Below are 26,255 nucleotides of genomic sequence, written 5' to 3' on the forward strand. Positions count from 1 at the left end.
CACCCGAATTTTTCAGGTCAAAAGAAACACCACCTACCGAAGTAACCGTGCGTTACTTCCGATCCTCTTCTCCCTTTACCAGGCATATGCAAACTATAATCCAGAAACCCAGCAGTTTGATCTTGAACCACTAGTTCTGCAACGTAGGAAAAATTTGAAGCTGCGATTCTCCGGGGATAGGGCAAGTAAAGATGTCAAGACTACCATGGAGAGATTCATCAGGTATAAAAGAGTCATCCATGGGTCTCCCAGGGAGGCATACAAGTTTATCTCTGATCAGCTATGAAGCTTCCCGAAGACAAGCATCCGGAAATTTTCGCATCAGTATTGGATAAGCTTCAAGAAGCCGTCCCCGATAAACTTATCCAGGTCGCATGCGTGGATATAATCTGTAGAGATACGGAGGAATCCTTGCATTTGCACGACGACGGGCCATACAGGTTCAGGCTGATTCCGGCAACAGAATCATTCATTCAGGCTTTGGAGGAAGCGAGTCCGGTTGATGATGATGAAGTGTGTGCTATTTGTAGGGATATGTTTGCACAGAATAAAGATAGCAGCAGCAGCATTACTAAGTTGCCCTGCTCCCACTATTATCATCGAGATTGCATCGTCGCATGGCTCCGGATTAATCATCTCTGTCCTACTTGTGGGCACCGGAATCTGAATGCCCCGTCTAGCTAGCTGCTGCAACAACATTCTATTTCTTGCTGACAGCTAAATACTTCTGAAGAATGAATACATTAACTATCTCATATATGTTTCTTAAGAATACATTAACTTGCGATTCATAAGGACTGCATTCATATTAAAAGTTCAAGCAAGTGAAGCAATGACATCTAGATTATTCTTCATGAACCACTTGTGAGGATAGAAGGCATTAGACGATTCGTGATGAAGATGCCAAACCATGACCCTTAAGCAGTCTTGCAGCAAACCTTCCATTTGACTTTCATCTTCCACAAGCTGTTCAATAAATGTGCTCACCTGGAAATGCAAATGAGTGAAGTTAGCAATTGAAGGCAGGACATCATAGTGAGTAGTAATGGGGTATCAAGGTTTGAGTTGGTAATGCTTGAACTCTATTTCTCATCAGTTTGCAAAAAACACAGATGCTGTCCATATTATGGTCTGCTGTTTAATCATTGATAAGGGGAAGATATGGAACAGGAGATAATAACCTGGAAACCATCATTGCCAGTGTCAAGCTGCCTAATAGGTTCAAGAGTCGGTCGATGCCACCTTTTGGGATCCCAAAGTATAGTGCTATTGAAGGCAAATCCTGACATTTGAGCATAGAATCTCTGAAACCCTGTACTTGATTCGTTTGTATGCCATCCAATTACTTGAGTTCCATTGCAAACAGGGCCCTCTATGGCAGCTTGCATTTCGTCACTCACTGTTTTGGCAACTGACCATGTTCCAAAGCGCCTGCGATTGAATATAAGCAGGGAAACTAAGGAATTGTCACCACAAAGTGCAGAGAGACTGGAATGTTAATCAGGGTTCAATATAGGGTAATGATGATGGTATCTGATGAAACATTACTGCTGGCAAGATAATATATTTCCAAATTACAATTAGCAGAAGTAAAAGAGATCAAGGAAGGACTGAAAATGGATATATGAAACACTCCTGTGTGTAATCTTGTACAGTTGTACCCAAATATTAGCATGTAATCTGGTCCCTAAAACATTAATCTCTCTCCAAATATTCAAAAATGAATTAACAGACTATAAGGACTAAACAGACTATGCAAAAGGTTTCCATCAGAAAATGAGTGACATTGAATTACTATGTCAAGAATCATGATGATCAGTAAGTGGTAGTGCTAAAAAAGATGATACAGTACGTAACATTATCGTGTTATAAATAAAAATTAATGAGTATTGTGGTTTAGCAAGAAAGTACCTAATCTGCCTCATTTGCTTGAAAAGATCTCTTGAGAAGATGTTGTCCTCATCTGCAAAGTAGATGATTCCATCAAGACGGTGAGCTTCAATGTGAAAAAGTGCAACGTTTCTTTGATGTACACTTCTATCTCTTACATCAGTAAGATTTTTCTCACACACAAGATGTCTGTACATAATCCCAGTTCTCCTCAAGATGTCAGTTGTTTCTGCAGACTGGGAGGTCATCTCCACAACGATCCATAACAATGGAGGTGAGACCAATTTTAACATGTGTGCCAAACGATTCAGATTATAGGCTTGAAATGGATGAGAATAGGTTGGAGTCACGATTATCAAAAGCTTCCGGAACTCCAAATCTGCTTCTTGAATGAGTGATTGGTTCTGCATCTCACTTTTTAGTATGATGCTTTCTGTTGGACCTTGCTCCTTGGCTGGTGACTCCATTGTAACATTCTTCTGCATTTTCCCACTGTCTAATGGTCCTACATTTCCAAATACACTACCATATAACTGATGAAACCCGACTGAGGATGCCATTTCAAAGGGTAAGTCTTGATGCTTTGACAGATTTGTTGACAACGTCACTGACGCAAAAGGTGTAGCCCCAATAAAGACTCCAAGCATGAAACAAACGAAGAAATGGGAAAGCGCCCTTCTCCAAATCTGCCCCTTGGGTTTTGATTTCTCAAAAGGCCTAGAAGATCTCGGTGAAAAAACACTAAGAACGAAAGCTTGAGAATCTAATGAAGCAGCTAGAGATGATAAAAATCCATCGGATGATGGATAGTTCTGAGTACAAGATGATGACTTGGACAACGGAGATGCCACAGCACAGACTTCTCCATTTAGTGGAATTCCTGCTCGAGGCACCGGAGACAATGTTCTTCTAATAGACGCCATCAAAACAAAAACAAATTGCTCCAACTTATCTCAAATTCTGCTTTGCAATGCTATCGGATAAGACAACACAGTATCCTTATTGATTCATTCATCACTGCCCTCCAAAGTTCCAAGCTTTTCCCACTGTGTTCCTCATCAAAGACTTCCTCATTATTTAAAATTCCAGCAACATTGGCGACCAAAGTAAGAACCTTGTCAAACTAGCATTGGCATCTCACAGCTAATTCTTTTAATCTTCCAGACAATGCAAAGCTCAAACTCAACTAATTTACTTTCCCCTATCAAAACAAGCTCTCAAACCCAGACAAAAAAAAATAAAACCTTTGGTCTCTTGATCTACAGTCAAATAGCTTCCAACTAAAGAAATGAAATTCCCAACAAAAAAAAACAACATAGATTCGTCACTAAATTCGAAATGGGTCACGGCATTACCGTTCACCGCCAAATGGGTCTCAATCTTTGCCACCAAATTCTACTCAACAAACCTCCAGTACGTGCTTCAAACTCCTTCACCCTGAACAAAAGCGCCGAAGTTGAAACACTGAGAATAGAGACCTCAAGATATGGGAGTAGTAATGCCAAAGTGTACAAATCTATGAGGAGCATATCAATTATGAAACGAGGAATGGGATATCATGGTTTGTTTCTATCACTATACTACAGAGAAGCACTCTCTCTCTCTCTCTCTCATAGAGATTCAGACAATAAAAGAATAATGTAGCTTGCGCGACCGACGCCCTTTTCTTATTGGGTGGGAGATTTACAGGTCATCCCAGGTAATACATGAACATGGCCCATTTTTAATAGCAAATACAGTATACATGAACTCTTCTCATTCCAGAAAATCACTTGATTTAGTATATGAAATAATGCAGATATAACAACTTTGCGACGTTATTCTCAACAAGGTTCCACCGGGGTTTGTACGAAATATTTGTTACCATACTAACGAACATTTTCTAAATGCAAAAATAGAAGCCTTATTCAAACATTGAAAGCAATGTAATCAACTTAGTATTTTAGTAACAATGGGTCAAAAGACACCATTCATAATTTCTACTCAAGTAGGTCAAAGGGGGATGAAGGGTTCTAATTCTAGTTATGGTGCGTAATTTACGAATCCTATAAATACGAGAATAACTATTTTGAATTTGAATTTCACTTGTAGTTTTTATCCTTAGAATTTGAATATAACCGGGTCAAGTTAGCATACACAAATACTTTTCTATAATCGACTGCCCTCTCTATCAGCACAGGGACACACTCATTTATTTCTTCTTATGTTGTGAAGAGGTTTTGAGAAGTGCAATCTGAACTATGAAATATGAAAGAAACGTGCAATGTAAAATAGGAGCGTAAATTACTGTAAGGAGAAACTCAAAAAAAAGAAAAGAAAAGGCCTTGACGTTCAAGCGGAAGTATAAACCTGAAGCTAAACCCAGCCCAAGTAATAAGCCCAACACAATCGGGCCTGGATAAACAAAGGATATTTATGTCATTTTCTTTCTCCAGAGAAGCCGGCTTTTCTTTTATGCGACTCTTTTGCTCATACAAAACTCTCCGTCCGTCGTAGTTCTCAGAGATCTGAATCTCTCTCTCTCAGTCGCCGTGAGCACACGATGAGCATGGCGATTAGGGCTTTTCTTCTTCCACTGCTCTTCTCATCTCTCACGACTCTCACTCTTTCGCTCTACGAAGATCAAGTCGGCCTCGTTGATTGGTAACAAACTCAATCTCGTATTGTTTATCCGAATTCAAATTTGACTCTAGGTTTTTTTTACTCGCGCGATAAGCTCTGTATTCAATCGATTGATTATCTCATAATCGAGCTTGGAATTTGATCTTGATTTTGAGTTGAAATATCTCTGTTGATTTCTGTGGAGACTTCGTTGAATATTGAATGTTCTAAGCTGAGCTAAGTCGGGTTGTTGATTGCAGGCACCAGCAGTACATAGGGAAAGTGAAGGATGCAGTGTTTCATACTCAGAAGAGTGGGAGGAAGCGTGTTGTGGTGTCCACTGAAGAGAATGTTATAGCATCACTTGATCTCCGGCGCGGCGAGATATGTATGTTCACTGTTAAGTTAATGTATCTGTTTCCACAGCTGTAACAACTAACGAGTGGAATTAGAATTCAGTATATTAGATTAATCTGTATGTTCTCAGTTCGAGCCGCAGAGTAGATGTTAATGACTGATGAGTGTATTTGTTTTTGTGCAGTCTGGAGACGTGTGCTGGGGAGCAATGATGTAGTCGATGGAATTGACATAGCGTTGGGAAAATGTAATTGTTTTATCAACATTCATAAGTTTCTTTCGTAACGCTTTTACATCATTGTATGACTTTGGGTTTGAACTTATCATGCAACTTATTAATTGGTTAGATTGTGGTGTTGATCAGAAAGTGTACTATTTTGATATTTTCAGATGTCATTACGCTTTCATCAGAGGGGAGTATATTGAGAGCATGGAACCTTCCTGATGGTCAGATGGTGTGGCAATCTTCTATAGATGGCTCTGGGGTCTCAAAATCATTATTAACTGTCCCGGTTAGTTAATTACTTTCCATTCTCACTAGCATCTTCTAATTGTGTACATGTACGTGATTCATATTTGCTCTTTTGCTCTCTCTCATCGATTGATATAAGATTGTAGTATTTTGAGTTTTTGACTATCTGTTTGGTTTTGCATTTACTTGTCCTTTTATGGTTCTCTGTCCCCCAGTCATGTAAAAACAGCACAGGTTGAAAATGTGTATAGGTTGCTTAAATTGTAAAGGTTGTCTTGTGCAGTCAAATTTGATCGTCCACAAGGAAAATTTGATCCTTGTTTATGGTAAAGGGTCTCTACATGCTGTTTCCAGCATTAACGGTGAGGTTCTTTGGACAAAGGATTTTGCAGCTGAAAGGTTTGTTTAATGTTTTTGGTGTGATTTTGTAATTTATTAGTGTTATGCCTCATTTCTTCTGTTGAACTAAACATCACTGTGTCATTTATACTTGTGTTGTTCTTTCAGTCTAGAGGTTCAACATATTATTCAACCTGTTGGAAGTGATGCAATCTATGTACTAGGTTTTGTCGGTTCTTCCCAGTTTGATGTGTATCAGATCAATTCTAAGAATGGAGAGATATTGAAGCACAATAGTGCAGCACTTTCTGTTGGATATTCTGGGGAAGCAATCTTGGCTTCAAGTGACATTCTTGTGACATTAAATGCCCCTAAGTCAAAGTTAGTAGTTATAAGCTTTCAAGATGGAGAACTTAACTTGCAGGAGACATCCATATCTGATATATTGGGGGATTCTTCTGGAACACCAGTATTGTTATCTTCAAAACTACCAGGAATGTTTTCCGTAAAGGTTAATGGAGGAGTGACACTGATTAGAGTGACTGTTGAAGCCAAGTTGGAGGTGATGGATAAATTAAATAGTGTGGCAACTATTAGTGATGCAATTCCCCTCACCGAAGGTCAACAAGCTTTCGCACTAGTTCAACATAGAGATGGTGAGATTCATCTTACGGTGAAGCTTAGCCATGATTTGAGTGGTGATCTGCTGAAGGAGAGTATAATTATGGACAAGCAGAGGGGGATGGTTCATAAAGTTTTTATAAACAGCTACATCCGGACAGACAGGTCCAATGGGTTTAGGGCCTTGATTGTCATGGAGGATCAGTCACTTCTGTTGTTACAACAAGGTGTCATTGTGTGGAGTAGGGAGGATGGTCTTGCTTCAATTGTTGATGTTTTAACATCAGAACTACCCGTGGAGAAGGAAGGTGTATCTGTAGCGAAGGTTGAGGAAAACCTTTTTGAGTGGCTTAAGGTATATAAATAGATTATTAACTTAAGTTATACTGGTGTATTTTCCTGTGAGTTCCCCATGATTGCATATATCATTTTACTCTATAAATATGTGGAGTACTGTGGTTTGATAAGCACAGTATGCGATTTCATTTGCATACTTTTGTAGTCATCTTTTACCTGGGTTTTGAATTATTAACTCTTACTGTCTTGTATTTATGTTTCTGATTGAATAAGTCGCCTCTTATAATGTGCATTTCATATGATTATTTGCTATCTTGAAGGGACACCTACTGAAGCTTAAGGGGACCTTAATGCTTGCAAGTGCTGATGATGTTGCTGCTATACAAGAGAGGAGATTAAAAAGTTCTGAAAAGAGCAAATTGACTAGGGACCACAATGGGTTTCGGAAGCTGATCGTAGTACTTACAAGAGCAGGAAAGCTCTTTGCCTTGCACACTGGATATGGACAAGTTGTCTGGTCTCAGTTACTGCCTAATCTGCGTAAATCTGAATGCGAGTTTCCGACTGGTTTGAGCTTATATCAGTGGCAGGTACCCCATCATCATGCAATGGATGAAAATCCATCTATCCTCATAGTAGGTCAATGTGGACAAGGTTCTGATCGACCAGGTGTTCTGTCTATTGTTGATGCATATACTGGCACTGAAGTTAATTCAATGGATCTTGTACATTCCATTTTGCAAGTTATTCCACTGCCATTTACTGATTCAACAGAACAGCGACTTCATCTTCTAATAGATGGAAACCAGCATGCATATTTATACCCCAGAACACCTGAGGCCCTTGACATCTTTCAACGCGAGCTTTCAAACATATACTGGTACTCAGTTGAGACTAATAATGGCATCGTCAAAGGACATGTCTTGAAGAGCAACTGCATCCAGGAAGCTACGGACAACTACTGCTTTGAGTCCAGGGATATATGGTCGATTGTGTTCCCATCCGACTCAGAAAAGATAATTGCAACAGTGACAAGAAAATCCAATGAGGTCTGGTTTTGTCTTTCTGAGCTTAAGTCAGTATGTTTGAATTGTCATTCCTTGCATCACTGCTTTAACTCGCGACTCCTATTTTTCCTTTTGATCTCTCTATTAGTCTTATACCTGCACATTTGGGCCGCCCACTTGCTGCTTTCTAATATTATGGAAGTTTATCCAAACAGAGAACTGTTGTCTTTCAGTTTTGGGGAAAGGCTTTGCTTATACCTTCCAATCTTCCATAACAAAAGTTGGTGATCTTGTAGGTGGTTCATACTCAAGCAAAGGTTATAGCAGCTGATGACGATTTGATGTACAAGTATGTATCCAAGAATCTACTCTTTGTTGCAACTGTTGCACCTAAAGGCAGTGGTGCAATTGGAACAGCGACACCAGAGGAGTCGTGGTTAACTGTGTATCTTATTGATACTGTAACTGGTCGCATATTGCATCGGATGACCCATCATGGTGCACAGGGACCTGTCCATGCTGTAAGCTCACTTGCTACTTTGTCTATGATTGTGTTGATGTGAGACCTTTTTTAATCTATTATTAATACATCTTGCAGGTTTTCAGTGAGAATTGGGTTGTATACCACTACTTTAATCTTAGAGCACACAGATATGAGATGTCAGTCATAGAGATATATGATCAGTCACGAGCGGTATGCTCACTTCATCTTGAATATATTGTTGTCTATTCGCTTCAATAAATATGGAAGCTGATTTCATATCTGAATTTTTTTTTTGGGGTAATGATGTACAGGACAATAAGGATGTTTGGAAGCTCATTCTTGGGAAGCATAATCTCACTTCACCTATTTCATCATATTCCCGACCAGAGGTTGTGACGAAATCACAGTCTTACTTTTTCACGTATTCTGTAAAAGCAATAGATGTGACATTGACAGCAAAGGGTATAACTTCAAAGCAGCTTCTTATTGGTACAATTGGGGATCAGGTCAGTTTTTTTCTCTGAGCTTCATGAGATTTTATTTCTCTTGTGGGGCAATGTATTGGCATGCAATTAGTGATAAGTGTAAATATCATGTAGGTTTTGGCACTTGACAAGCGATTTCTAGATCCCCGTCGATCAGTGAACCCCACACAAGCTGAGAAAGAGGAAGGCATTATACCTCTAACAGATTCATTGCCAATAATTCCTCAGGTATGTGACATCTTTGTTATAAGAGTTTTTTGGGGGAGCAATCGGAGCATCAGATTAAGGATGAGGAAGTACAAGTCTCTATGGATTATTAAAGAATGGCTGCCTGAGCTTTAAATCAAAGCCAAGTCTGATTTCTAGGAAGCCTAAATTATGAATTTTAATTGTGACATTGAGGGGTGAACCTAATTACATCTTAGAGGAATCCTTTTATTTCAACTATTTGATGTTTAAATCTTATACTTGAATTTCGTTACTTGCAGTCCTATGTGACACATGCTCTAAGAGTGGAAGGACTTCGAGGCATAGTTACAGCACCTGCCAAGCTGGAGTCGACAACCCTCGTCTTTGTATATGGAGTGGATCTGTTCTTCACTCAACTCGCACCGTCAAGGACCTACGATTCGCTGACCGACGATTTCAGCTATGCATTGCTTCTCATCACTATTGCTGTGCTCATAGCATCAATCTTTGTAACCTGGATTTTATCGGAGAAGAAAGAACTACGAGAAAAGTGGAGGTAACTTCTGAACTTCTGGTCTAGTCATTTTAGTCGGACAATTTTTGATGCCCTTAGTTAAACCTAATATAGGAGGTCCCCTCCTAACTTGTAATTCTAGCATGCCCTTCCTTGATAGGCATTTTTTGTTGTAAAATTCCAAATTTCCATACAGCTAGATCGATCTGGATTGTCTGTAAATTTGAAATGCTAGAAAATGGTCACACTCATTCATGTCCTTGAGATACTCGATAGAAGTCGAACTACACTATTATCCTTCATTTCTTTTTAGCTATGAAAATTTTCAATTGGTGGTTGTGCTCCAATCTGGTTCAATGATCACAGTTCAACCTTATTACGTGTTTCCACTTATGGTAAGGAAATGAATAATTGAGTCGGTAATGATTTCGAGTAGGTTTGAATTTCTGCTTTGTTCACTGGCAGAGGCGATCCATGATTGAACTGCAACAATGGTCCAGAAAGTTGTTGGCTCTCTGCCTGATCTTTAGGTTGGAGTAAAAGTAAAATCGTTGATTGAAAGTCACTGTATGTTTAACCCAAAACATGTATTATATTCCCTCGAAGCGAAAGCTGACACAGACATACACTGGGGTTTCTGAGTACTATTCCCCACATGGCCACAAACTTGCAGGTTCCACCATGTTCTTCTGCTCCCTCTCTCAAGCTATGATCTATCTCTCTTTCTCTCTCTCTCTTTCTCAGATCAACACCATAGAACAACACTACCATGAGAACTCAGCAGCCTAAGCTTAAGACCCAGCTCTTCTCTTGTGGGTTCTTCGGCCACTGTACCGGAACAGTCCTCAGCCCCACCACTCCTCATCCTCCACCTCTCCCTTTCTCCTCCACCGATCCTCCACCACCACCCCCTTCATTGTCACTCCCCTCTGCTTCATCACAGTTCGACCCGGTAACCCACCACCAGTCGAAGCCCGAATCCGAGTCATCTTCCTCCTCTACCTCACAGAGCTTTACCCAGTGGAAGTTCACCCTCCCAGAGTCTCCTATTCTCCCCTACCCACAACCCGGATCCGACCAGGGTTTTGATCCTGTGTCCAGTTTTCGGTCCAGCCCACCACCACCGCCTCCGCCGCCCATGTCCTCCACCGGTCTCCAAGAACTCTTCCATGCAGCGGAGCTCCAGCTCAGCATTGGGTCATTTCCGGAGCAGCTGGCAGCGCTCCACCTCCTGGAACGGTCTCTGGTTCCCTACCCGCCATCCGACCCGGAGTGCCCGCCCGAATTGATGCGCGGGTTGGTGCGAAATTTGAAAAACAAAGCGGGGGCAAAACCGGCAACCAAAGTGTTGTTGGCGCTCTGTTTGGCGGAGGCTAACCGCCACGTGGCGGTTGAGGCCGGGGCAGCGTCTGCGGTGGTGGAGACGGCGCTGGAGCTGGAGGATACAGCGGCGGAGCGGGCCCTGGCGGCTTTGGAGCTAATGTGCACTGTGGCGGAGGGCGCGGCGGAGGTGAGGGCCCACGCGCTGGCGGTGCCGGTGATGGTGATGATGATGGGCCGGACTTCAGCTCGGGGGAAGGAGTACGCGATAGGTGTGCTGGCGGTTATATACGGTGGCGCGTCGGAAGGTGAGCCAGCGGAAGCGGTATTGGCAGCTCCGGCGGAGGAGGTGGCGCGTGCAGTGGAGTTGGCGTTGAAAGGGGATTGTAGTGGTAGGGGAAGGAGGAAAGGGGCCCAATTATTGAGGACGCTTCAACCAGAAGAAGAGAAAGAGACTTGAGTTATGATTCGTTTAGAAGTTACTAGTTTGCTTGTAAATTATGGTTTGGATTGGATATTTTCCCCTCTTTTACTATTAAAATTGAGCATCTGGTAAATCTTGTCCGCCATGAAAGTATGTAAATATACGCTAGGGCTCGCACTTGGTTTGGTAATTACCTCAATTTAAACCGACCGAATACTAAGTTTACTAAACCCAGCCTTTAGGTTTGGTGATCAAACCGACTATTATGTACTCAACGTTGATGAAACAACTCTTCCATAGTATTGATCTTGACACTAGCATTGAATCTGCAATCGGAAGCGATAGCATAGCATAGTTGAAAGGAAAATCTGAAGTTTATGATGAATGTGAGATTCAGAATGACAAAGTTATCCTAAAAGAGAATGACTTGCTCGTAACGTGTTTTTCTTCCATTTCTTATATTCTCATTTTGATAATTTTAGGCCTAAATTGATAGATATGATCCTGCGTTTATGATCAAGTCTGGCACCGATAATTTTGATTTTTCTATTCTTCTTCTTTTGTGAAAGATGTAGCAGTGCAGTTTTTCTTTTTTGGATACAAAACAAAAGCTTAGAGGGAATACAGTACTGTAGTTGAAGATAACAGATCTCAACCATGATTACTTTCTATTCTTCTTCCTTTGAAATTTTCATTTTCGCCCATGCACTCCACCATGATTACTTTCAATGGAAAACAAATCTCAAGTCAATAAAATATGGGACCTTTGTTATCTTCTCCGCAATTCCAATCGTGGCGTCCACTTCAAACTAAACTCTCCTCATTTGGATTTCTTCCTTCAAAGCATTACCTTTGCCATTTGTTTGTTTCTCTGTAAGAAATTCTCTCCACCTACAAATGCCACAATCTTCCTTTAGGCTTTGTAGTAAAACTCAAGCACCATGTACAGCTCATGGTGGCTCCTCTGTGCTCTTCACCTTCTCGTCTCCGTTGCCGCCATGCTGCCACAATCTCCGGTTCAATGCGACGGAAAAGGTGGCTGCAACCTCGTCAACTCCTACGGTGTTTGGAACGACAGAAAAGATTGCCATGTTGCTAATGTCACGTACCCCAGGACCGAAAATGAGCTACTTAAGGCTGTGGCCTACGCAAACCAGAACAAGCTCAAGCTCAGAGTGGTGAGCCAGTTTTCACATACCATAACCAAACTGGCATGTCCTGCTACAAGTACAGGAAACTCATTGCTAATAAGCACATCAAGTTACAACTCTGGGATCGAAATTGATCACGCCAATTTAGCTGTCACAGTTGATAGTGGTGTAGGACTGCGCAAATTGATCGACACAGTTGAAGCAGCTGGATTAAGTTTGGTTGCTGCACCATATTGGGAGGGTGTGAGTGTTGGAGGGCTTATAAGCACAGGCTCACATGGAAGTTCATGGTGGGGAAAGGGAGGTTCTGTTCATGATCATATTGTTGGTCTAAGCCTAATTGTTCCTGCTACACAGTCTGAAGGGTATGCGAAAGTTCTTAGATTAGAACCCAAAGATGAACTTTTTAATGCTGCCAAAGTTTCGTTGGGGTTGTTGGGTGTCATCTCCAAGGTTGGTAACTTTAGCTCTATATCTTCATTACTAGAAACTTGAGTTTCTTTGTGTGATTTGCAATAAGTATATAATGCTTGATATTCCAATAGGTGAAGTTGTCACTGGAGAAGGGATTCAAAAGAAGCATAACGGTTTAATTTCACTGATGATGATCAAATTGAAAACAAGTACATGGACCATGGAAAAAAGTATGAATTTGCAGATATCACTTGGTATCCATCAAAGCGTACAGCTGCTTACAGATATGATAATCGAGTTCCCTTGGATGTCTCCGGCAATGGAGTTTACGACTTCCTTGGCTTCCAAGCTAATCCCATTTTGGTCTCGAAATCTGTGAGAGCATCAGGTAATGATGTTGATCGATCAAAATCTTTCATTGGTCTTACTTTTGTTCTATTTATGACACTCTTTTCTGCTAAAAATATTAAAGTTGTACCACATTTCATGTTTTGAGCTAGTTTAATTAATATGTTACGTTGATTATGTGGAAACTAGTCAAAATAACATCTGACCTATTCCTGAATTCAGTTTTGTAACATAATGTGTTGATGCAACCAATGCAGAGAAAGTCATGGATAATGGGCACAACTTGAGTGGAAAGTGTTTATTAGCCTCTTCATTTTTAGGGTACAAGAAATTAGTAGCCAATGGTTTGAAAAATGGCGTAATCTTCACTGGCTACCCAGTCATTGGTAACCAGGGCAAAATGCAAACTTCAGGTTCATGTTTATACTCAACAGGCAAAGACAGCTCCTGTGCTTGGGATCCAAGAATCAATGGCCTCTTCTTCTACGAGACAACGGCAATATTTCCGGCCCCGAAATTCCGAGACTTCATCCTTGATGTGAAGAAGCTAAGAGACCTAGTTAAGCCAGAAAATTTCTGTGGGGTGGATATTTACAATGGATTTCTGATACGTTTTATTAAGGCTTCTGAGGCATATCTTGGTCAACCTGAGGACTCAGTGGTGGTTGACTTCAACTACTATAGGGCTGATGATGCTTCAACTCCAAGATTTGATCAAGATGTTTGGGAAGAGGTGGAGCAATTGGCTTTCTTCAAGCATGGGGCAAAGCCACATTGGGCTAAGAATAGGAACATAGCATTCTTGAATGTGCAGAACAAGTACTCCAAGTTTAACAAGTTTATGGGAATGAAAAGACAGTTGGACCCCCATAACAAGTTCTCAAGTGAATGGTCTGATGAGGTTGTGTATGGAAGAGAAGGTGCTAAGAGTGATGGGTGTGGTTTGGAGGGTATGTGCATTTGTTCTGAAGACAGGCATTGTAGCCCAGGAAAAGGGTATTTCTGTAAACCTGGCCTTGTTTATGGTGAAGCAAGAGTTTGTAGGCATTCTCCATCCTCAAATGTGGCATCAGATAATCCTAAAACTAATTAGTGAAAGGAAGTTTCTCATTGTCTTTTATGTTGCACACTACAATTTTTCTTTTTTGAAAAGATTGTACACTACTATTAATTTGTTCCTTATGTGGATGGGAGTTTAGGGTGGGAGCTAAAGTTTGGAACATTGTTGTAGACGTACTCTAATGGCAAGTTTGTTTCTCCGGACCGTCTAATTCCGAACTAAGTCTTTACTTACTTCCGGACTGTGCTGTCTCGGATTAGGATACATTAATTCCAGACTCATGCTTGGTGCAGTCTCGAACTAACGAACAAAACTAGCAAAATCACCCTCCTCTCCCTCTCATCCGCCTCAACCACGACCCACCCACCACCAAAATCACTTGCATCTTCGTCAGAATCGAAGTCCAAAATCACCTATGTCGACAAACAAACAAACAATGACGGGCCATTGTAAATGGACAACCCACCCACCACCAAAATCACCCCTTCATCGAAATCTTCGTCCAAATATCACCTATGTCAACAAACAATCAAACTGGAAGCATCGAGGTAGCGGTTGAGCTAGGCCTCTCGAGCCCTAGAACACGTGAGACGCGCCTCCGTCTTAGCGAGTCGACTAAAGATCTTCGAGCGCGACGACATTGTGGTGGTCATTGGGTTATCGCGCAGCGATGGTGATGAGGGAGAGGAGGGCGATGTCCAGTTAACTCTAGATCTACTTTCTCTCTTCAAACTCTCTACAAATTGAAGAACCAATGGAGTGGGGTGGAGTCAGATTTTTGTTGTGGCACAAGGTCGGGGTCGTCCCAAGAGAGAGAAAGAGAGAGATGATTAGACAATCCTCCCAAAATCGGCGCTTCTCTCTAGTCCCAGAAATTAGAGAAGCGGGTATTAACTAGTCTCATTAAACATAATCTCGTGTTTTCCTAAACATGGGTTTCGAAAATAACTTTTTGGACTATGGAGTCCAATCCCAGCTAATCCCCCATAAAAAAACGTGCCCTAAGCTACTTAATTTGTCCTCAAACATTTTTAAACAGTCAGAATGTGATAATCTTCAGAACTTTATATCATTGGCACTTTGGCAGGGAAAATTCTATGAGTATGCGAGTACCATTGTAACATTGTATGCAGGCCGCTCGTGTAGTGCACGTGAGTACCATTAGAGAGACGACAGCCACAAGTTCTCCACAATGTTTAATCAATGGTCCACAATTCACAACCGGCTAAACCCTTGGCATAGTGAGAGTGAGAGGACTGAAAGATACGGAAAACTCTCGCACGTATGAGGAACTGGAGATATTTGGTTCCCATTCGGTTAAATTTTGTCAATTAGATGAAAAAATCCTTAGCGCGTTTATGCTAGTTGCGCTGCATCCTCTGCCGCGCTGCACAATAGACTAATCCCTTTTGCAGTAAGTTCTATCTAATCATCTACCTTATCGTCTTCTAATCAACTTATTTTATATAAGGCATTATAACTTATTTGGATAGACTAAAGTATTATATATGACTCCTTATCTTTCTTCAGTCTGTTTAATAAACTTCTAGATTACAAGAGTTAGATCGATTTTTTTAATTTGCGTAGCTCAATTTTAAACCCTCATTGCTGCTTAAATTAGTCCTGAAGGCCTAACTTGACCAAATTATACACAACTACGAACGTACTAGAGTTCAATACATACACCTCGAGCGTAATGATACTATTGAAAATTTGAATTTGAAATCAACGCATCTACGTGCACACTAATTTCTTCCATAAAAACAAAATGTTACGAAGTAATAAGACAAGAAACTTCAAGATATTGGACTTTCATTTCAAAATAATTTCCCATAAAGATGATCAGTCACAATCTCGATGTTTCCAAGTCATGACGTCCACAGTAGTCAGTATCAATGTATCACTTTCATATACCATCATGCCAGACCGGCAGTCCCACTCAAGCCAAACCACAACGTACTCCTCCATTTCGCTTCATATAAACTCAGTATACTCTTCAATTCACGCATCATATACAATTATCTTGCTGGCAGCTAACCTAGTCAGATAGTTGAAATTTTATTCTAAAATTACATAGTAAATGTTCAATTTTGGTACACTCTTTGGTTAAATTTTTTCACCATAAATGATTCAATATTTAGGTATGCTATTCAAGATCATCTCTACAAAATTTCATCTAATTCGGACATCGTTAAAGTATTGAAATTAGATTAAATCAATGAATGAATTAAAACTGTTCAACGTGAACAATTCGTGTAAATCTCAATTTTGAAAGCTCAAACTATTGTCAAATTGGATGAAACTTTGTAGAGATGATCTTGAATAACATACTTAAATATTGAATCGCTTATGGTGAAAAAATTTGACTGAAAAGTGTGCCAAAATTTGAATTTCACTCTGTAATTTCAGAATAAAACTTCACTCTGGATAAAGACTATATATATATCCAGTAAAAAGAGAGGAACTGGTTTTGTGTGATCCTTCAAATTCTGCCTGGAAATTTAGGCTTATATGAATCTGATATAAGTCAGATATGTTATATGTATGTATATATGTCTGTATGTATGATTTAAGATGTATTTTTAAATACCTAACTAATTACTCGAAGCCTAATTGGGATGAGATCGATCAGGAGAAAGCTGGTCCTAGAGTTTTAGGTTTAATTAGTTTCGACTTATGAGATATGCGTTTTAGGGACCCTTTTAGAACAGCAATTAACATCAGATCTATATATTTAAGCAGAATGATGGAGAACCGATCGATTAGCTATATATACACAATATATTGCGTGGGGACATATATGGCAATCAGATTACGTCTTAATCGAACATAAAATCATGCTGCATTTCTCTAAAGAAAGAACATATAATTATATATGCTGCTGCCTCCCACAAACTCACAGAGCTGGAGTACTGTGCTCTTCAAAAGCAAAAGCTAGCATGTGAATTAGATTCAGTAAAAATGTATGTTCATGATTGGGTTATACTGTCAAATTAATTAACACTAGAGCTATCATTATGAGTTCCTCAATTAAAATTCCATGTGATCAGATTCTTGCTATATATCACCATATATATATATATATATATATATATATATTCACATGCATGACTCATAAGTCATAACTAGCTTAATTAACGATGATAATCGATCGAGTACTGCTTCTTGCTCAAGTTCATATTCCATCATTCTATAGGCACATATGATTCTTGTGTATGTCTGCATACAATATGCTGCATAATGCCGATCATATATATATATAGACACACACAAATACGTACACATGCTGGCATGCACCCAATGCTTCTCATGTATTCATGCGAGTATAAGTACTTTTAATTTTGTGATCGAACAAAATGGTATACGTACTGGACTATTCTTGTAATCCATCTATATATAAAATTTATTTGTTGCATCATTGCTGGCGCATGCATGCTGGATAAACGAGTAAAGTATTATTCAAATTAAAAAGAAAATCAATAATATCAGTTAACACATGGTCTTCATGAAAATATATATATATATATATATATATATATATATGTGTGTGTGTGTGTGTGTGTATGTGACTTAATATCGCAATTGAAGCTAGGGTTTTAGGACTGGTAGCTAGATATATCAGTACCTCAGCTAGCTTTTCCGTACACAATTTTTTTTAGGGGAATGGAACGAATCCATTGGCAACAACGCCATAGTGATCATAAGGATCAAGCAATAGCTACTTAACTACAAGAGCAAATAAATGCGCACATAGCACTTATTAAACAAATTAAAAGTTTTAAAATATCTAAAACAAGCGGACATAATTAGAAAGTAAATACAAAAAAAGTAAATAAAAATTCAGTAACCCTAGAATCATTAAAGCATCAAACTCGAGTCTATGTCATCAATTCGATACTTTACATTGGGTGCTTCCACAACTAGAGCCATGGAATGGCAAAGTTGTGTAACGCTTAAAAGAAATATGTCGAAAGAGAAACCTAAAACGTATTGGGCTTTAACGAAATTTGGATAGGCTGGCCCGTTTCCAAACCCTATGAAAGGACTGGCTTATGGTCTCTGCCGACCAAAACTTCTGTTGCTCGAGTTCTGGCGGACAAACCCACCCCTCTGCCATAGCAGGGACCAAACCCTAGGTCACGGTGTCGTACCTAGAAAACTCGATATAGTCTTGACGCACCAAATCAACTCTGAGCACACCCACCGATCAGCAACAATAAACTCGTCGCTACAGTCCTCGATCACCAACAACAATCAATGTTTCCTTGCGACCCCCTGATCGCCTCTCACCCACGAGCAAGACGAGCCCCGCTGAGCACCTAGGTCCAAATCACAGAAAATACAATCAGAAAATTCTCCACTTATCAGTGTCAGAGCTAAGAAACGAGATCCTACCAGAGGAAGAGCACCATCGCCCTAGCAGATTGCGAGCGTCGGCCTGCCGGAGCAAGCGCGCCATTGCCTCCACAAAACCCTAGGAGGGCTATGACTTTTGCTTGAGAGAGACGGAGCGTTTTTGTTTTTGTTTTGGAAATACTACTCATGTACACAATTTTTTAATTTAATTTGTAATCGGTTTATACTACTGCGTATAATTTGTATTATCTGATCGATTAAAATAGTTTTCAATGCTTTGCATCGATAAGAGGAAAGACATAAACCCACTTAAACAACTACTATTCAAAACCTAGCAGGGAGGTGCATATATACTCGCGTGGCAAAATGCCAGATGGGAACGATCGCGACCAGGGTTAATTAATTAGGAACTCATGTATTCATAAGATATTCCATATTTTCAGTTTGAATCCAAATGTACATACCATTGGCAAAGAAAAACCAGATTATTACCATGGATCTTAGATAATTGGCAAGCTAATTGCACTTTGTAATGTGCCGCACGTGACCGAACCTGGGTCCTCTTGGTCACTTCCACCTTAATCAGGTTGCCAAAAGCAATTGCCCAGATTCATATCAGATATGGGAAACTAAAGTGAGTCTGTAAATAAGCTGAAGTTCCTAAAGTCTGCACTGTCTGGGTGCTGTATGTAGATAAATAGTGAACATGAAAAGGGACAAAAGGTAATTTACCGATTATCTGTCAAGTGCTTAATACCATGGTGAATGTCGAGTACGTAGCTTAATTCCCAATGGAATCACACATAAATGACGCTTCGAAGAATCTTATTATCAAAGCACTCAGCATAAGGATCCACTGTCTGTGTACAATATGTTTGGGCACTATATATATTACAACAGTATTATCCATGAGAGTAACTTGAAGTTACCCCCCCCTTGAATTCCTCAAAAACTAAATATTCAAAATGTAGCTATAGTCTATAGCTAATGCCTTGGTTCACTACTTCTCCCACTTCCTGACCAGGAATGGGGTCTGGGGTGCAACAACAGTATCTGCTTCTAACAGTTTGACGTACATCAACATACAAACAACATATTCAAGATTAAATCAACAGCACTTGCAGAAGATCAAGACACATATAAAGCTATGTACAGGTCTTGACCTTCACCCAACACGGTCATCAGAGCTCAGCTTCGTACACGGAAAATGCCCAGTGTGTGACTCGGAATAGTTGGAGTTTCTAACCGGTTTCAGTGTGCACTGGAAAATGAGTTGCTCTGTCATCCTATAAGAACCTTACTGTGCAGTAGCTGGGGGCGTCCAACAGTTCACCTGTTCATAATGAATCAAATTAACCAATTGATTATAACGTGTATACCAGGCTTAAATGCATCCTACAGTAGATGGCCAATGACAGAGGTTTATTTCAACTACTCCAGAGAGTAAGAGGTTAAAAATACTATCAGCATGGATGTCAGCAACTCACGAGATTCAACGTCGCGCGCTATCTTTTTCAATAGGCTGAATAGAGTGTTTTGTATTCCTCTGTCGCTTCTGCTGATCCACTTTAAATAAGCCGCGTCTCTTTACAGAAGAAATCTTCTTCCCAACTTTTAGATCTTCACCTCTAATCATGTACCCATTTCCTACATCTGGCATGCTGAAATCAGCTGGATTTCTGTTAATACAGCAGATTGGAGACTCCACACTAGTCTTTGGAGGCTTCATGGTTCCATTAGCATTAGAAGCTTCCGGGTTGTGTTTCCTTGAATTGGCAATGGTGTGATAGTGCAGTGGAAACATCATAGGACCAGAAACAGGAAGGAATCCTTTCGGTAAACCATGAACAGGGATAGTTGTATGATTATTGCCAGAACCACCATAAGTAGCTAAAGGTTTTTCAGATATAGGACCTCTATTTTGTGCAGGTGAAAGTATATTTTCTTTCTTTTGAGAGCTCAAAACTTGACCCATAAAGTCTGTGGCCCTTCCAAAACCATTCGAGTGCCCAAATGATGTAGATGCCCCAAAGGTCGGATTGGTGGGAAACAAATCGAGAGACTTCTCAGAAAGGTGATTTTTCCCATAGCAGTTTGACGACAGATGATTCACAGTATCAGTAGCCTTATCAAGACCAATATTTAGCCCAGGATATCCCTTAGAATTGAGATCATTAGACAAGGGTCTCTTGGGACATTTCGGGTTTCCACCCATATTTAAGGATGCACCAGACCGCATACTTGCATCCATGAGGCTGAGCAAATGCATTGCCGGTATGGTTTCATTCGAATATAAATCTAATGACCCCAATGAACTTTGATGAGGCTCAGTCCTGTTACGTTTGCAAGTGAATGAGTACTCTGGATTTGTTCTGCTGATAGTTTCTGAACCAACAGCTTCATTACGCTTCTCAAAGCTGAGAGCATTCAGATTCAAACTGAGGTCACAATCCCCATTGGCATTTCCTTTCTGAAGTGGGCCAGAGGAGTGAGAAGAAAGCATTTTGACATGAGAAGACTGGGCTGCACCCTTTTGTGGATTCTTATATCCAAAGGGCATCTGAGTTGATATTACAGGTGACCATGGATTAGTTGCTTCTTCCTTTGATTGCGGAACAGAATGGCACGTGTTGCATGCTGCAAAGCTGTGCAAGTTTGAATTTGAGAATCCGTGACCTATCATCATATTTCCATCCCATTTGCAACTCTGAGCACAACTACATTTGCTGTTGCCAGCACCAGGAAATTGGGCTCGTGATGAAGGCTTCTTTTGAGACTGACTGAATGGACCAAACCCTGTGGTGTAATGCATTTGATTAACACGATTCAGACCAAAATGATTTCCGTTGGTATAAGGAAAATAATCAACAGACTTCTGCGGGGCAGGTGCCACGTTTTTCCTTGTTGTGCCATTTTTTGCATTTCTTGACTGAGATTTTCGTTTCTGACTGGTTTCCTCTAATACTCTCGGGTCCCCAATGCCATATATTTGAGTACGCTCCATCATCTGAGTATTCCTTGCTGTGCTCGGGGTTTCTAGTACATGCTTATCATTTTGAGTCTCCTGAAGGCATCTCTCATACTGATTTTTTGCCATGAGCTCAACAATTTCCATTGGTATGTCATCTATAGTATTCTTCTCAGACATCTCTGTTTGATGGTGATTGGTATGCTTCCTAATTACAGGCACACCTGAATTTTTTTCAACATCAATGATATTCTGATTCTTGCTTCCGCAAGATACATCCTGAAATGGTAAGAGGAACCAACTTAAAAAGGAGAAGTGTAAAAAAATAAAAAGAGATACGTACTTTAGTGTTCAAAGTTGACCACAGATTATACTATCTAATAGTTCTTCACTAGTTTTGACATATCCAGCAAAAGCAAATGAAAAAAGCATCTGTTAGCAGCTACAACTTACACTTCATAAAAGAACTGTGTATATATGAAAATTCTATATGGAGTATGATCTGTGATAGGAACGAATGTATTGATAACTATCGGATGCAGACCAGTAATTGATGATATCATATAGTGGTGCATACCATATGATTAATCTTGTAAACAAAGCAAAGCATACATCACTCAGGATATATATCATGCAGTCGTTATAACAGATAAAATCAGGCGAATGGTGGTAGAAAGTGAATAAATCTTACCATCTGCTGCATTAAAGAACAGCTCCCTTGTTCAACCTGCGAGCTGTAATTTTGCTTCTCATTCAGAATAGGCATGCTGTAGGTGTAACCTATTTTGCTCCGTTCACCACGTACTCCATCCTCAGATAATGGATTTTCCATAGATGTAGAAGGTTTGTTTAAATTTGCTAGAAAATTGACTTCCACATTTTTCCTCATGAACTCATCTAGTTTGCAAGTACTATCTTTCCAAGTTGACAAGGATGGAAATCCATCTTGTTGAGGAAGACATTTTCCATCATATCTTTGTGTAGCCAGATAGCTGTTGAGAGAAAGATCTAGGCCTTTCTCAGTAGATGCATCTTCTACAGGATGAATTGGAACAGTTCCTTGCCCGTTTGGCTTCGTTTCTGCATTTTTCCTTGTATTTGGTAGTGAAGCCAGTCCAGTATCAGATTGTGGCATCTTGCCTTTCCTCTTAACAAAACCAGATTTTCTATCTCTCTTGGAAGAGTGCATATCAGTCCCTTTAACTTGGGATGGATCATACATTAGCCTAAAAGATGCACCATTAGTAGCATTCTTGTGTGAACTTCCATATTTCTCCTGGGCTTCTATTGGCACATTCTCTGCAGTTGGGGCTAAGGACGACCATGCATCAAAGTCATGAATTTTTTTAGCTTTCTTCTTACCAACAGTGTTCCTTTCATTTCCATATCTACTCCAACTGTTCTTCATATCAGCCTGCAAAGAAATTCTGGCCGGTGCATTTTCATCTATTGCAGGACCTACAATTGCATTGGCGGCTTCTCGATCTCGCCTAAAACTCTTAACTTTTTTACTCAAAAGCTTTGGATTGCTTGTCTCTTGGCCTCCTTTTTCTTCTTCCTCTGAGAACTTCCTCTTCTTATTCTCACCTGAACCCACCCTAACATTTTCTAGAAGAGACACCTGACCTTGGGAAACTAATCCAACTGCAGATGTATTATTGACCATATTAGAAGGAGAATCTTCTGCCTTGGTGTGATCTGTCTTTGCTTCCTCTTTAGTACACAACAACTCAGTCAACAAACGCACCTTCCGACTTTTCTTACGATGAAAACCACTTGCCTTTTCATGATTTTCGGATGATGCATAATCACACTCATCTAAAATCAAAGGACGACAAACATTGGTCTGAACCTTGATAGGATTGGCTGTCTCGCAGATCATCCCTGCCTTACATAGACCAGAAGCATTAATTGAGTCCTTCTGTTTGTCGCCTGCAAATGAGTGATACTCAGTTTCACTATTCTGAGTGGAATTTCTTATCCAGAAATTACTTTTTCTAATCTCAAGCTCAAAGCCAGCATCTTCATTGTTTTCACATCCTGGCTTATAGACTTTGCCAGATCCATTGCAATCCAATTTTTCTGTTTTGCAAAACATAGTAGTTGTTAAAAACTATATAAGGTAGCATGTAAGTAGCAATATACCTCTATTCAATTAATTTCCTGCAGGTAAAAAGGTCAAATTGTCCCAACTAAAGTTATAATATTAAAAATAAATCACCTGCGACATGATTACGCCTCTCCTGCATCCTACTAGTGTTAACTTCTGTCTGGGCAGAATCAAATCTAGGCATTTCGTGACTCATGGAATTCGCTAAACCATTCTCATTTGCTGAATGAACATCCACATCGAAAATTAAAAATAAAAGCACGAATATATACAGAAAAGGAATCAAATTGAAGTAAACTTCAGTTTAAGTATACCTATGATCATTGGGAGTGAAACTTCACCATTCCTTTTCTTCTTATCGATACGTGAGGAAGGACATCTCTCACTGCCATCCACAATAGTATACGTATAAGCATGAGTTTGTTTTTCCTCAATGGTTTTTGACTTTGGACCTTCTTGATAATCTGACTGAAGCAATGCAGTAGCTGTAGTCGATAGTATCCGAGTACCAGTGCACTTGGAATTAGATCCAACATGACAATTAATTTCCGTGCCATGACCTTTTCTAACATTTTTAGAACCAATTTCACGAAGACAATTTTGACAACACCAAGATCTGAATTTTGGCGCATCCAAAGGAGGAAGCACAGCTTTTTTTTCCTGATCAGACTTGTCCGAATCGCCATCTAAAGCAAATGGCCAACATATCTTCCAGTTCTTTTTTCGAATCTCAGATACATAACCCCTGAATTCACAATACAACAATGAGATTTCAGTCTATGAAAATATTTATAGGTACTAGGAGATGCTGGATAATCATGACATGCAGCTTATACTTGCAATTATAATACTTGATAATCTGTATCTGAAATGCAATATGCATGTGATACATCTCTTCCTTTCCCCAATTAAGTCTATATCAGTATAGATAGGTACTGATGAATACCTTCTAGATGATACTGAGTGGTAAAGAAACTTATAGCAATTTAGTAGGATCAACTGATTAACAGCGCATACACATCGACATAGAATTCATAGATATTAGAAAGGCCTATAATCATAGTGGTAAGAGGGTCCAAGAAGGGCTCCAAGGCTTACCGTATGGAGAAATGCTCACACTTCCCCCCATGACTGTTGTCATCATCCGCATCAGCAAGATCTATGGATATAGAATCAATCTTTACAAACGACCCAACGGACTTTGAGGCAACAATTGGTTCACTCCTCTTAATTAGATTATCATCATCCGTTGACATATCCTTCAACATGTTATAGCATCTAACAAGCTCTCAAGGATCTCAGTATAGTTAATCTCCCTATGTTCACACACAAGTAAGAAATTAGTTGACAAATTATCATTATCACATGCTAGTTAAACAATATATTTCAGGAAAAATCAATCAACATGTAAGAATCCACCTAAGCACTCTAAATCATGCCATAAATCTTGCTTCAAGTCCTAAACAAAAGCATTAGGGTTTACACTCAAACACCAAGAAATCACAAGCTCATCAAATCATTTACCCTCTTAAAAGTTATACAAACAAATTACAAGGTTAAACGCCACCTCTTATAGTCATAATGCACATAAAATAACAACCTTCAATCATATGCAACCATACTTAACTCAAGAAATGAACTTAAAAACCCTAGCCTCCCATCAAATCCACATAAACCAAGCCAACAGTTACTAATTCAATGCGTTACAAACCGCAAACTTATTCCCGCATCTTAACTCGCCCATTAAAGATGCCAACTTTACACTCACATAGTCTGACCAATAAGAGAAAGCCACATGTTAGGGTTTTGTAACTAGAGGAGCCCACAGCCACAACCACAACAAACATTAGTGTCAATGAAATGAAACAATTCCGCAAACCAAACAGCGCCCCCAAATCTGATAACTCAAACCATGCAGACCAATCCTCCAAATTTAGGGTTCGTTAATTATGTTTTTGACTAAATAAATTAATTGACAGTCACTAAATAATTAACCCAAAACGAAACCGCATCAAAACAACCTAAAAATCACTCAAAACGACCTGGACATGTTAATAGAAATGAACCCAGATAAGAAAACGAAAAGCAAAGGCCCAAACTTGACGTACTCTACACAGTAAACCGAGCTCAATATTTTAATTTTAAATCCAGCTGAAACTAAAAAAAAAAAGACTCAGCTGACTCCGAACAATCCAGACCCGACTCAAAACCAAACCCGAATTCAAAAACCAGAGAAGAAACCGACCTCGATTCAATCGACGACGACGACGACGACCTCTCCTCAGCTCGATCCTGAACGGCGCGGCGCGAAAATGATACTAAAACAGTCACCGCCGGAGCGCGAAGATCCGACCCCGAGCTCCGACCCGAGATTCGCAGCTGACGGAGTGGAATTCGAGTGCGAATTTTCGCAAAACCCTAGAGAGAGAAAGAATAGGGATTTTCTCTCGATTGTTTGAGAGAGAGAGTGAAGATGAGAGAGAGTTTTTATCTTTTGTATTTTTGGGTTTTAAAGCATTCCATACCGGAGCATTCCATACATGCCCATCTCCCATGACACATACATAAAATATTAAATTACTGCCTATTAACCAATGGATTATCTCCACGTGGCGATAATGTGCGCCTCTTATCACAATCCAAAAGGAAAAGGGGAAACCCTAGTAGTAGAGCCGAGCGGTGGAAATGGCCCCGCGCGTTGAGTTCACGCTCTGTTCGGGGTAGCTTAGTTTATTTGTACCTGTCGTGTCGAGGAGGACGGAAGATGCCTTGGCCCATTAATTGGGGTGGGATTGGTGCGTGGAGATCAGGCGCGGGTGAGGAGAGTGTGAGTGGGTTCGCAGAGATA

The 26,255-nt window shown here is 40.0% G+C and overlaps 6 protein-coding genes across 6 annotated transcripts; 4 read left to right on the forward strand and 2 right to left on the reverse strand.

Annotated features, from left to right (window-relative positions):
- The first annotated feature begins 282 nt into the window (after window positions 1-282).
- On the forward strand, window positions 283-684 carry LOC126784312 (E3 ubiquitin-protein ligase RING1-like). The gene has a single exon (XM_050509781.1). It carries the CDS (start codon window positions 283-285, stop codon window positions 682-684), a length of 402 nt encoding a protein of 133 aa, XP_050365738.1.
- A 132-nt stretch (window positions 685-816) lies between these two features.
- LOC126783638 (probable beta-1,4-xylosyltransferase IRX9H) lies at window positions 817-3,085 on the reverse strand. The gene is made up of 3 exons (XM_050509143.1): window positions 1,912-3,085; window positions 1,182-1,431; window positions 817-987 (listed from the first exon to the last, which is right to left on the reverse strand). Exons 1-3 carry the CDS (start codon window positions 2,811-2,813, stop codon window positions 817-819), a joined length of 1,323 nt encoding a protein of 440 aa, XP_050365100.1. The 5' UTR covers window positions 2,814-3,085.
- A 1,297-nt stretch (window positions 3,086-4,382) lies between these two features.
- On the forward strand, window positions 4,383-9,603 carry LOC126782451 (uncharacterized). The gene is made up of 12 exons (XM_050507702.1): window positions 4,383-4,533; window positions 4,752-4,879; window positions 5,033-5,095; window positions 5,239-5,360; window positions 5,604-5,719; window positions 5,828-6,635; window positions 6,898-7,626; window positions 7,881-8,105; window positions 8,183-8,278; window positions 8,380-8,574; window positions 8,668-8,781; window positions 9,042-9,603. The coding sequence occupies exons 1-12, from the start codon at window positions 4,433-4,435 to the stop codon at window positions 9,300-9,302; spliced, it is 2,958 nt and encodes a 985-aa protein (XP_050363659.1). The 5' UTR covers window positions 4,383-4,432; the 3' UTR covers window positions 9,303-9,603.
- Window positions 9,604-9,735: 132 nt separating this feature from the next.
- LOC126782453 (E3 ubiquitin-protein ligase PUB23) lies at window positions 9,736-11,153 on the forward strand. The gene has a single exon (XM_050507704.1). The coding sequence runs from the start codon at window positions 10,026-10,028 to the stop codon at window positions 11,034-11,036; it is 1,011 nt and encodes a 336-aa protein (XP_050363661.1). The 5' UTR covers window positions 9,736-10,025; the 3' UTR covers window positions 11,037-11,153.
- Window positions 11,154-11,835: 682 nt separating this feature from the next.
- On the forward strand, window positions 11,836-14,107 carry LOC126782452 (L-gulonolactone oxidase 3). Its single transcript, XM_050507703.1, is given in 4 exon segments — window positions 11,836-12,604; window positions 12,697-12,738; window positions 12,740-12,953; window positions 13,171-14,107. Coding segments are annotated over 4 exon segments (1,755 nt in total). The 5' UTR covers window positions 11,836-11,941; the 3' UTR covers window positions 14,007-14,107.
- Window positions 14,108-19,188: 5,081 nt separating this feature from the next.
- LOC126784911 (protein EMBRYONIC FLOWER 1) lies at window positions 19,189-25,180 on the reverse strand. Its single transcript, XM_050510457.1, has 6 exons — window positions 24,506-25,180; window positions 23,722-24,152; window positions 23,519-23,629; window positions 21,989-23,379; window positions 19,817-21,576; window positions 19,189-19,662 (listed from the first exon to the last, which is right to left on the reverse strand). The coding sequence occupies exons 1-5, from the start codon at window positions 24,673-24,675 to the stop codon at window positions 19,822-19,824; spliced, it is 3,858 nt and encodes a 1,285-aa protein (XP_050366414.1). The 5' UTR covers window positions 24,676-25,180; the 3' UTR covers window positions 19,189-19,662; window positions 19,817-19,821.
- Window positions 25,181-26,255: the final 1,075 nt, after the last annotated feature.

The sequence above is a fragment of the Argentina anserina genome, chromosome 2 (genome assembly GCF_933775445.1).
Source record: "Argentina anserina chromosome 2, drPotAnse1.1, whole genome shotgun sequence".
Classification (NCBI taxonomy): domain Eukaryota; kingdom Viridiplantae; phylum Streptophyta; class Magnoliopsida; order Rosales; family Rosaceae; genus Argentina; species Argentina anserina.

Bases quoted from the DNA above. Each gene is read 5' to 3' on its own strand.
- LOC126782453 (XM_050507704.1), top strand. From the start codon at position 10,026: ATGAGAACTCAGCAGCCTAAGCTTAAGACCCAGCTCTTCTCTTGTGGG.
- LOC126784312 (XM_050509781.1), top strand. From the start codon at position 283: ATGAAGCTTCCCGAAGACAAGCATCCGGAAATTTTCGCATCAGTATTG.
- LOC126783638 (XM_050509143.1), bottom strand. From the start codon at position 2,813: ATGGCGTCTATTAGAAGAACATTGTCTCCGGTGCCTCGAGCAGGAATT. The intron at 1,432-1,911 runs GTACTTTCTTGC...ATTCAATCGCAG, and splicing joins AAGCAAATGAGGCAGATTAG to GCGCTTTGGAACATGGTCAG. The intron at 988-1,181 runs GTTATTATCTCC...TTGCATTTCCAG, and splicing joins CTGGCAATGATGGTTTCCAG to GTGAGCACATTTATTGAACA.
- LOC126782451 (XM_050507702.1), top strand. From the start codon at position 4,433: ATGAGCATGGCGATTAGGGCTTTTCTTCTTCCACTGCTCTTCTCATCT. The intron at 4,534-4,751 runs GTAACAAACTCA...TGTTGATTGCAG, and splicing joins CAAGTCGGCCTCGTTGATTG to GCACCAGCAGTACATAGGGA. The intron at 5,361-5,603 runs GTTAGTTAATTA...TGTCTTGTGCAG, and splicing joins AATCATTATTAACTGTCCCG to TCAAATTTGATCGTCCACAA.
- LOC126784911 (XM_050510457.1), bottom strand. From the start codon at position 24,675: ATGTTGAAGGATATGTCAACGGATGATGATAATCTAATTAAGAGGAGT. The intron at 24,153-24,505 runs GTAAGCCTTGGA...TTGTGAATTCAG, and splicing joins TGTGAGCATTTCTCCATACG to GGGTTATGTATCTGAGATTC. The intron at 21,577-21,988 runs GTAAGATTTATT...TTACCATTTCAG, and splicing joins GTTCTTTAATGCAGCAGATG to GATGTATCTTGCGGAAGCAA.